Raw genomic sequence first — 13362 nt, 5'->3', positions numbered from 1 at the left:
GCTTCCACCTCCTTGGTATCCAGCAACCATCTGTAAATATTCCACCCCACATCTTCACTCCACTCATTCCTCCCGAGATCGTTTCCCAGAGCCGTCCTTCTAACGAACGAATGCAACCCATCAGCACCAATAAGAAGATCTCACTTCCAGACCTCCCCATCTTCACTCTCAACCTCAGCATTCTGAACATTGTCTCTCACAATCTTGACCCCGAGATGTAGATCTACTCTCGGTCCTGTGTCATCATCTTGAAGCGCAAGCTTTCTTAGCTCGTTGTGTAAATCCACACGATGGAAAGCTCGGTACGGGAAGCCAAGATGATCTTCAACACCATCCATGGCACCCGGTGGATAAACATCGTGCTTCTCAAGCGTATCACCAGCATAGATAGCCACAGAGTCCATTCGGACCCCTCGAGCGGCAGCGAAGTCAAAGCCTAGCTTGGCTAGGACTCGCGTTCCGTTTGGAGATAGTGTGATCGCAGCGCCTACTTCTTGGAGGAGCTTGGAGGATTCGAGGATCTAAGAAGATCAGCATTTTTCTCTTTGTTGTTTGAAGAATGTATGGAATGGAATTTACTGTGACTTTGTGACCTGCATGTTTGAGTGCTGTTGCTGCTGTGAGGCCTGCGATGCCGGCTCCGACGATGATGATGTTGAGCTGTTCTGAAGCTACTGAGGAACCCATGGCGACTAGCTTGTCAACAGGTAGGAGGGCGAAACGATCCTCTACTGCTGCTGGAAATGCAACAATGAAATATGATGCCCGCGATATTTTAAAAGATCAAAAATATGTAATTGCTCAGCCAAGAGAAGACGTGAAGGTCTGCCGGCTGTCAGATTATGGTACGGGTAAGCCAGCTCTGTAAGATATGTACGTAGCTATAGCTCCTAGTCACGTAGCTGATGTCAGCAAAGTCAAGATAGCCGTTCGAATGAATCTGGAACAATATAGCATCAGATGCAAAATAATCGTTGGAGTGGTTTGCGAAGCCCCGCCGCTGACTGTTGGACTGTTACATCCGATGAAAATGGCGTCGATTCTTGCAGCTACGCAGCTAGCTGATCACCAATCAGCTTTATGCTTAAGCGAGGGGTGTGAAGAGGGAGAGCCAGTGGCAGAAGAAAGGTCTCTAGATTTCGAGTCATTTATTATGGTCGTATCTCTATCTTTCTACAGGTTCTAAAGCTCTCATGTCTCTAACATATCCACCTTCTGCAACTTCAACAAACTAATCTCAAACTCATTCCAAACTTGCACAATAGTCTGCAAATACTCCAACTTGAGCTTCGACCCCTCGCTTCTAGCCAAAGTCTTCGCAGTCGTGATCGCATTGGAGATCTCTCTTCCATTCATCTCGGTGTCCTCGACAGTTGTGAGGGCTTCGGCAAGGGTCAAGTCGATCTCGTCGGCTGGCACTTGTGCAAGATGTTTCTCCCAGAGCATGCGTCGGACTTCTTTACCTGGGCTCGTGTATTGTAGGGCGAGGTGGATGCGGGATTTGATGGCTTGGTCGAAGACGGAGACGCGGTTGGATGTTAGGAAGATGATGCCTTGGAAATATTCTAGTTGGCGCAGGAAAACTTCAAGAGGTTAGTCCACAGACTGAGATGACGGAGTGAGGTCAAGTCATTACCAGCAACCATGGCGTTTTGCTCAAGTTGATCTGAGGGACCGCTTTTGCGAGCCTCAAGGAAGACATCAGCTTCATCGATCAGGACAATTGCTTGGAAGGTTGACGCATAGGTCAACAAGCGTTTCAGTTCAATCTCGATTCTATGCTGGTAGCTTCCAAGCTCTCCTGTCGAAATATTAAGCAGTGGTCGGCGAGTGTGCTCTGCAGTCATTTCTGTATTATGTGTGTTACTTAGGTGGCTTCGCAAATCCACGTGAACTACTCACCAGCTGTCAGGGTCTTTCCAGATCCTGGGGCACCATGTAGCAAGACCACAAGGCCCTTGCCCTTCAACTTGGTCTCGTCACGAGCACGTTCTGGGTATTCGTGACCAGAAATCAGACCCTTCAGCAATCGCTTCTGAGGATCTGGGAGAATGAGTGATTCCATGGCGTCTTTCTTCCATCCAACCTCAGTCATTGAGTTGATGAAGAACTTGCACCATTCTTTCTTCTCTAGTGAGTATCCATAGACGTAAGGCGGGCAGAGTCTAGGATCTAAGCTGTCGGTGTGGTGTTCTGGCTCCTTCCCCATGATTTCTACTCAGGTCAGCTTGACCGCCGGTCCTCAGGCGTGAGTAGAGCATCCATACCAGGCTTTTTATCCTTGTCATCATCATCTCCTTCATTGTCGCTCTCATCTGCTGCGATTGACTCCTTCCTAGCTCTCGCCTCCTCGTTGAATGTTCGAGGATCAATGACAACACGTCCGCTCATGGTCTCAGGCAAGAACGTGCCGTCGTAGTCAGCTCGCTCATTGTAGTAATCCCAAGGTGGGCGCTTGAGGTAAAGAAATAGTCCGTGGTACTGCTTGACACACATATCCGTGATACCCAAGTATCGCTCTCCTCTTTCTGCCAACTTGGTTTCAAGGCTGAGTCTACTTTCAGTGTCGAGGAATTTCAACGGAAACACAGTGAGTGACTGGATGTTTGCGGAGAACAAGCCAAAAAACTCTTGTCTATCCCAGATTCTCAATCTCTCCGATGCAATACCTGCTTTGAAACCATCGAAGGATACGAAAGAACAGCTGATATCGAAATACTTGCCGCCACTTGAACTCTCTCCGTAGCCATGTCTGCGCAATTGAAACAGCCGAGTGTGGCCATTACTGTGCTGGTAGATCAGGTCTCCTGGTTTGAAAATCATCCAGAGCAGAGGAAATGTGATTAATCCGGCTTTGACCATTTCGGTGATTTCTACACCTTTTGCACCGGCTTCGGCGTCAAGATGCTCTAAAAGGAGCGCAATGTGCATTTTGGTCGTTGCATCATCTGAGGCCTCACGATATTCTTGTATCTGTTTTCTATGGTGGACCAACATCATGTAACTGACTCGACAGTCAGTAAAATGTCTTTAAATGCCATTAGGATATTTGTCATGTGTTTGAGGTGTCGATAATGCCATCTTCGGTACAGAAATATGGCGTTCCAGGATATACGTACGGGTCATCAATTGTGAACTTCGTACTGAAATCCAGGGCATCACCTGGGTAATAGCGAACGACATCCTTCAACATGGCCAGAAGCTGAGGAGAGTTAATTTCCAGAGTCGTTCCTGTATGCTTGTGTTGCTCATCGAACGACTGCTTTGATACCAAAGCATATTTGCTGTACGGATCCTCATTTGTGATCTTCGTGTTCTTCTCGACGATTTCAATCTCGCCTTTCTTGGATCGAAGCAGGAGACTTTTGATCTCGCATCGTGTTCCTTCGGTTTCGGTCTCTTCCTCTGTCTTCTCCTCGATCTCTCTCGTCGCTTTCGCGAGGTCGCTATTGTCGCCCATGATTCTAGGGTTTGCTAATGAGAACCAGCGATTTTTGCGATGAGCGAGCAATATGTAGCCCAAGATACAAAGGCGCCAGCATGACAGGCAGATGGGTGCCTGAGCAGCCATAAACTCGTGCTGACTCGCTCGCTTTGTTCGGTCAGGGATTTGATCTGCATCCCTGATTACCTGCAGGTCATCTTGTCCAGCTACCTAACTGCCTCACCGACTACCCTATCCAACGACTAGACGGCGAATTGACTCTGATTTTCAGCTGGGCGAGTCGCTGTTTTCCGTAGCTGATTTGCTAAAATATCGCATTACAACAGGAATACTTAGAACCACCCGAGCTGGGTCAGGTTATCTCATTCAAAGGGAGCGGAAAATAATCGGCTGCGGTAGCCTCGGCGCGCGCCGCTTTATAACCTTTACAGCTGTTTCAATAACTAGTTAGAAACCACGGGCTTCGCCCCGCCCTCATCAAAATCGATTTCCCCCCCCCTCTCTGAAAACCTACCTACCTGCATCTCTACGAAAAGCGATTATAAAACACTATAACTTCATAGAAATAAACTAGAACACTAATAAACTAACTTACAAGTTTCCTAGTTTTAATTGAATATCTAGTTGTAAAGTTATTAATTAATTAGGCTGCACAGGATTTGCGGCTTAAAATTCAAGAGGTAGCCTAAGGTAGTCTATGTGTAAGGCAAGCTGAAGGAACAGATATTTGAAGTTCTAAAGAAATCAGATTAATTCTATTAATATAACGCTACAGATAAAAATAAATTATTAAATTGAATTAAAATATGTTAATCTTCAATTCCCTAAGATATCTAAGTGTTATATTAAAAGGTAGTTGTGATACAGGTAGGTAGGACTTAGAGAGGGGGGTGGAAAAAGATTTAGATAAGGGTGGAATTTCAGCCCCGCGGTTTCTCACTAGTTATTGAAACTGCTGTAGGAGCCGAACCCCCATAGCTTGGCGTGCCATCTTTATTATAAACTACGTCGAGTAACCCACTCCCTGCTCAACTGCACTCTTTCATACTTTATACCAGCAATACTAAATGGGAATTGGCTAGAATGCGATGCCTACGAGAAAACGAGAAACGATCCAGTGAAACAGCGTGATGAATCATGAACCGGTATTTTACAAATCCAAATATGGAAATTCATTTCCCGAGACTCTCTCTCTCGATGACCAGCTCTGCCTTCTTGTCCGCCTTTCGATCTTTTCGTCTAACTTTATCTACTCAAGCCTCGCTGGTAATGCCAGCAGTTGAATCTGAGTGTATAAAACTGGGAGCTTTGTGGGGGGCATCGAAATTATCGATTTCATCAGCCCAAGGGATGCCGTCCTGTGCTCCCACTGTCTGACTCGTGATTGCAGCTGCCTTGTTTGCTCGGATAACTGCGCTCTCGATTTCCCAAGCGCCCTTGGCTTTTTGGCGTAGGTAGTCGGAGGCATAAGCCCCCGTGAAGGTATCTCTGATAGTCATAGTCAACATATGCACGTTGGAACTAAAGATAGAAAGATGAACTTACCCGGCGCCTGTAGTATCCTCGACTTTGACATTGAAAGCCGGAGAGTGATTACTATCCGTTGCATTTGCGTAAAACGCACCTTTAGCACCAAGAGTAATAACCACATTTTTTACACCGCGGTTCAAGAACTCCTGAGCAATAACCGGCCACGTCTCTTCATTGACTTCCCCTTTGTCACGGCCAGACATAATGGCTGCTTCTGACTCGTTGACTAGCAGATGAGTGAGATACTGGTAGAAGCCTTTGTCGATGGGGGTCGCAGGTGCTGCATTTAGACAAAACTCAATGCCAGCCTTGCCAGCAGTCTCAATCATAGTCTCAACAATCTCCTTGTCGATTTCCATTTGCGCGACGACGAGATCTGGTGGGGTCTTGCCTCCGAGCTGTTCGGGCGTAATGAAGTCTTCTTTCTTCCATGTTGCTGTTGCTCCTTGTGTGAAGAGGTATCGGTTCTCGCGAGTTGAATTCTCGACCATAACAAAACAGATGCTCGATCGCGTATTAGGTACTGTCACGATACCAGTCGTATCAACACCGTTCTTGTTCAGTTCGACTATAAAGTTCTCCCCGTAACGGTCGTCACCAACTGCGCCAATCATTTTGACCTGGATGTTGTCTTCGTCGTCGATGGCGAGCTGTGTCAATGCGTGTGGTCCTTTTTTGGTTGTTGCTGTTGCTGTTGCGTAGTCCGCAGTATATCTTTCATGTTCCAATGGCTTTTGGTGACAAGTTCGATAGGCTGCAATCGCTGAGTTTGCCCCTTTACCTCCCAAGGCTTCGAGATACTCATTTGCCAAAACACTTTCCCCTCGCTCAGGAATACGATTTGCAATCATTATTAGATCAGCGTCCAGCCCCCCGATGATTGCGATGATTTGTGGCATTGTTCAAATTCTGGGCGATGTCTTTTCGTGATGAGAACCTTGTAATGAAGCCAGAGTAATTGCACGTCTTTGTGGCATTTAAGATATGATGAGGCAACCCGCATTCAGCCAACCCACAAAGCTTTGTGACCAACATTTTGCAGATTGAAAGAGCAATTTGGATCTCCTTCTTGCTTTTTTACTAATGATTGCCACAAAATATATCATGTCAACTCCTCCTCTATTAAAAGACCTTGAGTAAGGTTTAGTCACAGAGCCTGATGATCCTGTTGCGGCCTAGCCGTTATAATTCGAGTTTGACAAGGATAGAAAAGATGGTCGTGCTCTGTCTTGCCTCCTTTGCTGTATCCTTCTCTCCCCTATCATCATTCATCTTCTTTCCGGCTATTGATAACAGTGTCGCGAGCACAGGTAGGTGTTGGTGGCTTTGGGTGATAGGATGCTGCGCGAGCTTTGTTCCCTGCGAAAGCGGCGCCGTGCCCATACGCATATCATATCTGATGCGGCCTTGCCGTCTGGCTATGTTCTTTTACCTTGTACCTTACTATCACATCAGCCCCCAGATGTGGAGTTTTGATTGGATGGACAGGGAAATACGTGCTTGAGATATAATGCAAGATAAGCTGCATCTGTGTAGAAGTAAAATAGCATCCCAAGGAGCCTATTGTGTTGTCATGCGCGCAGGTTATCAGAAAGTTTGGCCCCCAATGCGACCCACAGTGCTCTTGGTGGCGATCACTAAAGGGTGAGATGCTGACAAATATGAATGACAGCTTCTTCCTCTGCTGAATGCCATCGCTCGAAAGGATAACATGAGACGATTTATCAGAGTTCATCGGGTCTTTTCCAGCGCAGTGATATCGACGGGAGAGTCGAGACGATGTTGAAGGACGATTCCCTCGTGAAGGACGCCAAGATCCACTCCCCGCAATTGAGGTATGTGGTGCCACCCGCTGGAACGATTGGGCTTTCGTCCGATATCTAGCTTCCACGCTCTCTGAAGCTTATTGCTCCTTCGTGTAGCTCGAATCCATTCGCCGAAGCAATACTGTCTTTCATAGATGAACTGAGAGACAACGAAGATAGAAAGAGCATCTTCTACAAAGAAGTGATTCAGGTGGCATGTCGCTTCTATTTAACAGATGACCCCGCCCGGCAAACAATTGAGAAACTGTCCACTTACTTAACGGATCTGGAGCTTCAACCTCGGAAGAAAAATGGCATTCGGAGGGTTCCTTCGTCTGAGCAGCTGGTTGAAGGACTTCTGCAATATACGTCTGCATTGGATGTCATGACCCAGGCAGATCCAGCTGTTTCGGCCCTGCTTTATGGTGGCGCGAAGCTAATCTTTCAGGTAGAGCCTTCAAAAATGGACAGTGTTTAAAACACAGAGGTTTCTAATATCAATCATAGCTAGCCAATGGCTATACGAAATACTTCGAGCAAATTGTTCAGATGATGGCGGACGTCGGAGTTCAATTACAGTACTTCCATATCTATTCGCAGGGATTTGCTCAGGAAAAGTCTATGAATGGGATACTCTTCAACTCATACAGAGACATCATTCTATTCTTGAGAGATGCCTCGAAGATATTAAATCAGAGAGGAAAGCGATTCCTGGGAAGTGGGCTGCTCACTCCACTCAACGAACGATACGCCAAGTTCAAGCAAAAGCTAGACAAGAATGCGCAAAATATCCGGCATATGGCACAAGCACTACAAGTTCGGCAGCAAGCAAATTTCAGCCGAGATCAAGAAGCTCAAGTGCGCGAGCTGGGTCTTGCACTTGATAATTCATCGACTCGGTCTGTGTCGCCTCGTCCACCAAGCTACGATGGACCAGCTCCAGGTAAGAATTTTGTCCACCAAATCACAAGCGTGCCGCTAAACTTTCAACTTAGTTTCACGTCACGATGAAGTTCGCCGATGGATTGCTGGCAGCCGAGCATCGAAAATTGATCCTCAATTTGATTTGAACCGACATCTTTCTGCCAGGCATGTCGGAACATCGGAATGGATTTTTGAAGACCCGGTGTTTGTCAAGTGGCAGTCGTCGAAAGAGAGTACAACTGTGTGGATGAACGCCGCCCCAGGAGCTGGAAAGAGCGTTCTTTCCGCGTCAGTTGTTGAGCATTTCATGCAGTCCGAGCAAAAGGATCAAACGAACGTGATATATTTCTTCTGTCGTTTCGACGAACCCGACAAGTGTAAAGCAATATCGGCTTTGAAATCCCTTGCAATTCAGGCGTTGAAGTTCATCAAGTATGTGCCAGACGACTTGTATCAGCTCTACCAAGATGACTTTGCCTCTGAGGATAGCTTCGTCGTGAATATTGAGCTCGCCGAACGAGTTCTGGGATATCTTCTGAAACGAATTGAGTACATATCGATTGTGGTTGATGGACTTGATGAATGTCACGAGAGCATTCTCCTGGACTCTCTGCTTCGACTTCGCGATCAGAAGACATATGGTATCACAAAATGGTTTTTCACCAGCCGAAACGAAGGACTGTTAAGGAAGAGATTCGAGAACTCCAAGTCAGCGATCCTCTCCGTGCCAAGCAATGTCGTTCAGACAGACATTCGGAAGTTTCTCAAAGATAGGTCCAGTGAGCTATGCGGTACAGATGAACAGTTGGAAAGGCTCACAGAACTATCCGAGGGCAATTTCCTGATGATGCGCTTGACTGTGGATCCTTTCCGCAATGAAGAATTTACTTGCTCTGAAGAGTTTGAGGAAGCGCTCGATGACTTTCAGCCCGAATTGGGACAGTGCTGGTTTCGAAGTTTGCAAAGACTATCCCAACGTAGCGAGCAATATCAGGAGTTGGCGCAGTAAGTACCATTCCGAAGAGGATTTACCGGTGTTGCTGACACATGTGCCAGGATGATTTTCACATCAGTGATCCTCGCAATTCAGCCACTGACATTCAACGAACTCACTGAGTTGCTATCGATCAAAATTGGGAGTGAGCCATCAGAGAGCCGTCGGAGAACGCGAGCCGTGATCCTATCAGCATGCTCTCCGTTCATCGAAGCAGACTACGAAGCCGACTTTGCGAACCCCACCATACGCCTGGTGCACAAATCGATAGGGGACTTCCTCACTCAAGATCCGACTAAGATGGAATTCGTGACAGAAAGCTGCTACAGGTTCTTTATCAAATATCGAGAAGGACATACTGAAATTGGTCGTCGCTGTTTGACTTATCTCAACTATGAGGTTTACGAGGATTTTGACGTCGCCGAGCTAGACGACGACGACACCGTCGATCACGGTTTCCTGAAATACGCTTCGATATTCTGGCACCACCATGTTCAGGAGGCAGGCGAGAGCGAGTATTTTTATGATGAGATCCGAGAGCTACTGAGGTCTCCAAATATGTGGACGTGTGTGCGTGTCCAGAGCAAATTCGCGCCGCACATGTTTGCGAAGCTCGTAGCCTTTAAGGACAAGGAGGATAGCTACGATATGTCTATCCCTAATAATACCCCTGGTCTACCCTCGACAGTGGAAGAGTTCTATGCGCATGCTTTGCCACAGTGGTTGAACACTTACGATGACCAAGGACATCACCTGAACTGGGGCTATCACATGTTTGTCCGCGACTGGGGAGAGGTGCTGTTGAGATACCCAGACAAGATTCAGACATATTTCGCCAAAGTTCTTGGGTCAAAAAGCTTCTGGTACATTGAAGACCAGCCGGACAATGTTAAAGTAAAATGCTGTGATAAAAGCTTTGGTTTCGAGGATCTTTCAAAAATGTACAGTACAGGGAACGTACCCTCGCCGAGGTGGCATACTCAGACAAGAAAAAATGAATTTCCTCACGAGGAAAGTACGGAAGTGTCATATATCAAAAACACGCTGAAAGAATACCGAGGCGATTGGGAGTTCCAGCATTGCGCGATCGTGTCACAGCAGACGGCCTCTGCGACCATCTATCGATATCAACAGAAGCCTAAGACCTCAAAGGCAGACGATGATTCTGACTCTGAGTCTGAGCTCGAAACCTCGGAAGATGAAGTTATTACAGCACCTCTCGCCAGCGATCCAGCGATATGGTTTATGTCAGTCGCAACGAGTCCGGGAGATGTACATTGGTTTCATCATAAATCAAAAGCAGCAATATTGCAGAAGTCGGCGCCGATCTTTGTACCTGACAGTCAATGGCTACTATGGCCACAGGATGAATCAACACTCTTTTTCCTAAACACAAAAACACTGAAAACATCGACTTTCAACCTTCCGAGTAAGGCAATGCCGGATTTGATGATGATATCTCAAGGTAGGACGCAATTGCTTTACAAGAACTAAATTGCAATGCTAACGCGAGTATAGATTACCACTTTTCGACATACTCAAATGAGCTCTACAGTGCTTCAGTATATGGATCAACTACGAAAGGCTTTGTAATCAAATACACAAAGCTTCCGTTCCTTCCCTTCGGATCGCCAACTGAGGTGCCGACGCTCGACACTTCAGCTATAGCATCGATAGAAACAACTTGGCGATATGCCAACACCAGTTTCTCTCTACCGACTTCTTTCTTCTGGGCAGAGTCGACACTTTACGCAGCTCTTGGATCCCCTGCAGTAAAACTATTCCGCTTCCCCTCTCCACCCAAATCAACAGCAGCCCCAGCAACTCAAGCGATCCAGATTCTGAAGCGCAAGCTTTTCATCCCATCTTCATCCTACGCTCGAGGACTTCAGTTTCTGGTCAAGTCAAATGACGACGGCTCTTCCCAAGCCATATTTGCCCTCGATGCTGCTCCAACCGCGGAGCTACCGGCTGTAGTCCTGGACTTCAAATTAGGGAAGGACGATTGGAAGACGTATAACCCGAAAGAGAAAGACGAGGACTCTGTTGCTACTAACACCCTTGGGTTTTTGAAAGGGACGTATGCGGCGAAGGAGCAGGCTTTCAGGGTGCCGATCAGGAGTGGACTGGACTGGAGGAGGAGTGTTTATGTCACGTGTTGGTAGGGATAAGAAGGGGGAAACTTGATTTATGTATATCTTGAATCACGGCTGAGAGTATGATACTTGATTCCTCGAGACCATCGAAATCTCGGAAATTTCTCCGATTCCTGAACAACCTGTACGATCGTATCGCCAGATTGTCATTTCTTCGGCTATATTTGTGACCTTTCTCGGTTTTCCACATGCCACTAGATGATAAAGACCATACTATGCTCCTGCAGATATGTGTATAGGTTGCTTCAAACAAGCCACTAAATTCAAAGTATATTTGCTGAATGGATTTCTGTATCTGGTTCCTGACACGACAAGTTCTGCTGTGGTTGACCATCCCCCCTTTCCGCTTCGCTTAAGTCCGATGCCCCCACAATAGAAAGTGGGGTTCACCTACCATCTCCTCTCAACATCACTTCCTTCTAGCATCCTATTTACCAATCAACCTTATTCATGAGAACTCCAAATAGTAAGCCCTCGATCCCTCTGTACATTTTTCTCACTTCTTCAAACTTGTCGTATGAGTCATTCTGAGTCGAGATCTCAACTCTCCTTGCCCCACTAGGAATTTCCGGGGTAATCTTGTACCTGCATTTCAAGTCGAATTTTTCTACGAACATCCAGGTTTCATTGGAGAGATATAGCTGAGCTTACATTCAAGTTCTGAGTCATTGATGGGCGATGCTTGATTAGGAAGGTCTTGGGCAATATTTCGGCTGCAGTAACGTCAGAAGACGTTGTGGGTTTTCACCAGCTCCATAGCAGCTGGAGTATAAAGACAAACTGGAAGCTTGATTATAATCTTATTTTTTGTTTTTAGAAAGCAAGATTTGAAGGACGCATCTTGAAAATAACAGTATACCCAGAGTAAACATGGCTCGCATGACAATCAGAGATGCGGGGTACACCCCAGGCCAGCTACCAGCTGGACCTAAGAACTCGATTCTCGACGTCAAAGGCTAGTTCTCTTCATTTCATCGAGACGTTCATACTGACCAAATCATCACAGGCGTCCGAGTCGGTCAAGCAACCGTAGGAGAAGACGGCAGTTCCGTCCGCAGCGGCGTAACCGTCATCCTCCCCCGCGCCCCAGACGACATCTCCATCCCCTGCTACGCTGGAATGCACACACTGAACGGCAACGGTGAAGTCAGCGGATCCTACCAGATCAAAGACTGGGGCTTCACCAATATGCCTATTGCGCTTACCAACTCGACTAGTTTCGGGACTGTGTTTCAGCAGATTTGGGAATGGACGTTGAAGAATGCTCGTGATAAAGGCACGTCGTTGGAGACGATGAGCCATAATTATGGGACGCCGGTTGTGGCTGAGACGGCGGATTGGTGGTTGAATGATGTGCATAAGGCGGGGTTGAAGCCGGAGACTGTGCAGGAGGCTTTTGAGAATGCGGTGACGCAGGAGGAGGTTTTGGAAGGGCAGAATGGTGGTGGGGCGGGGATGACTTGTCATATGTTTCCTGGTGGGACGGGGACGAGTTCGAGGGTTGTGAAGGGTGGTGAAGGAAGTGAGGGTGTGGAGTACACGGTTGGGGTTTTGTGTCAGAGCAATTATGGACATACACATGATATGCAGGTATGTTGGTGTTTTCCACTCCAGATTCTTGGCTTCGGATGCTGAAAGGATGATTATCAACTTTGGCTCGAAGTTTGCTGACCTTGCTTAGATTGGAGGAGTTCCTGTAGGAAAACTGATTTTGAAGGAGAAGGGATCACCCGTTCATATGCCAGAGTCAGCAAAGGAAACCGAGGTCAAAGGAGGCAAAGCGGATGACGGAAGTATCGTTATCATTCTCATGTAAGTTTCTTACCCCTTCAGCAATTTGTTCTGTTTTCCTCGATTGTCTTCCTCTCACATCCCCACCACAAGATTTCAACTTCCAGCTAACACTTCCAGTACCGACGCCCCCATGCTCCCCCACCAACTGGTCCGCCTCTCTCGCCATTGCGCCGTCGGACTCACACAAGTCGGCGGCCACGGCGTAGGAACCAACTTCTCAGGCGACATCATCCTCTCCCTGTCCACCGGTAACAGGCCCAACGAACGTGTACTCAACACTCCCAAGAACGGTATTTCCGTCATTGAGAGCAACGATATCAAGATCATCAAGAATGAGAGTATGGATACTATGTTCCGTGCTGCGAGTGAGGCGACTGAGGAGGCGATTTTGAACTCTCTTGTTGCTGGGAGGGAGGGGAGAACTGGTCACAAAGGGATTAGGTTGGATGGGTTTCCAGTTGAACTTGTGGGTGAGCTGTTGGAGAAGTACAGAATCACTATTTGAAAGGAGATGGGTAGCATTCCCTGCCAACACCAATGACCTCTGCCAGCTTTGCATGGCTCGACAGAGATGACCCGACTATTTAGGTTGTAGCAGGAAAACTTTAAGGACAAAGACACATCAGTCTGGTGGAGAGCACTATCTATAAGGTAGAAAGTATACTAGTCGCCTAAAACAAAATCTTCATCCCAATTGCTTGTTTACAGCATCTT

The 13362-nt window shown here is 47.0% G+C and overlaps 5 protein-coding genes across 5 annotated transcripts; 2 read left to right on the top strand and 3 right to left on the bottom strand.

The window, feature by feature from the left end:
• Positions 1 to 140: 140 nt before the first annotated feature.
• On the bottom strand, positions 141 to 687 carry ONS95_001236 (uncharacterized protein; the record flags this gene model as incomplete). The annotated part of the gene is made up of 2 exons (XM_058494421.1): positions 141 to 521; positions 580 to 687. 2 exons carry the CDS (start codon positions 685 to 687, stop codon positions 141 to 143), a joined length of 489 nt encoding a protein of 162 aa, XP_058364626.1.
• Positions 688 to 1129: 442 nt separating this feature from the next.
• ONS95_001235 (uncharacterized protein) lies at positions 1130 to 3817 on the bottom strand. The gene is made up of 5 exons (XM_058494420.1): positions 3120 to 3817; positions 2268 to 3004; positions 1903 to 2214; positions 1637 to 1849; positions 1130 to 1583 (listed from the first exon to the last, which is right to left on the bottom strand). Exons 1-5 carry the CDS (start codon positions 3569 to 3571, stop codon positions 1192 to 1194), a joined length of 2106 nt encoding a protein of 701 aa, XP_058364625.1. The 5' UTR covers positions 3572 to 3817; the 3' UTR covers positions 1130 to 1191.
• Positions 3818 to 4453: 636 nt separating this feature from the next.
• On the bottom strand, positions 4454 to 6502 carry ONS95_001234 (uncharacterized protein). The gene is made up of 3 exons (XM_058494419.1): positions 6476 to 6502; positions 4991 to 6414; positions 4454 to 4933 (listed from the first exon to the last, which is right to left on the bottom strand). The coding sequence occupies exons 2-3, from the start codon at positions 5872 to 5874 to the stop codon at positions 4699 to 4701; spliced, it is 1119 nt and encodes a 372-aa protein (XP_058364624.1). The 5' UTR covers positions 5875 to 6414; positions 6476 to 6502; the 3' UTR covers positions 4454 to 4698.
• A 252-nt stretch (positions 6503 to 6754) lies between these two features.
• On the top strand, positions 6755 to 10863 carry ONS95_001233 (uncharacterized protein; the record flags this gene model as incomplete). The annotated part of the gene is made up of 6 exons (XM_058494418.1): positions 6755 to 6810; positions 6898 to 7228; positions 7288 to 7723; positions 7776 to 8709; positions 8761 to 10163; positions 10217 to 10863. The coding sequence occupies 6 exons, from the start codon at positions 6755 to 6757 to the stop codon at positions 10861 to 10863; spliced, it is 3807 nt and encodes a 1268-aa protein (XP_058364623.1).
• A 441-nt stretch (positions 10864 to 11304) lies between these two features.
• ONS95_001232 (uncharacterized protein) lies at positions 11305 to 13153 on the top strand (the record flags this gene model as incomplete). Its single annotated transcript, XM_058494417.1, has 4 exons — positions 11305 to 11320; positions 11861 to 12444; positions 12536 to 12666; positions 12766 to 13153. 4 exons carry the CDS (start codon positions 11305 to 11307, stop codon positions 13151 to 13153), a joined length of 1119 nt encoding a protein of 372 aa, XP_058364622.1.
• Between the last annotated feature and the right edge of the window lie 209 nt (positions 13154 to 13362).

This window comes from Cadophora gregata (assembly GCF_030347475.1).
Source record: "Cadophora gregata isolate MNR1 chromosome Unknown scaffold_1, whole genome shotgun sequence".
Classification (NCBI taxonomy): domain Eukaryota; kingdom Fungi; phylum Ascomycota; class Leotiomycetes; order Helotiales; family Ploettnerulaceae; genus Cadophora; species Cadophora gregata.
This window is presented reverse-complemented; position numbering and strand designations above follow the sequence as displayed.

What these genes read in the sequence shown, in the direction of transcription:
- ONS95_001235 (XM_058494420.1), bottom strand. Translation starts at nt 3,571, where the DNA reads ATGGCTGCTCAGGCACCCATCTGCCTGTCATGCTGGCGCCTTTGTATC. An exon ending in TGGAAAGACCCTGACAGCTG is followed by an intron (nt 1,850 to 1,902) that starts GTGAGTAGTTCA and finishes CACATAATACAG; the next exon opens with AAATGACTGCAGAGCACACT. An exon ending in GCAAAACGCCATGGTTGCTG is followed by an intron (nt 1,584 to 1,636) that starts GTAATGACTTGA and finishes AACCTCTTGAAG; the next exon opens with TTTTCCTGCGCCAACTAGAA.
- ONS95_001234 (XM_058494419.1), bottom strand. Translation starts at nt 5,874, where the DNA reads ATGCCACAAATCATCGCAATCATCGGGGGGCTGGACGCTGATCTAATA. An exon ending in GAGGATACTACAGGCGCCGG is followed by an intron (nt 4,934 to 4,990) that starts GTAAGTTCATCT and finishes TATGACTATCAG; the next exon opens with AGATACCTTCACGGGGGCTT.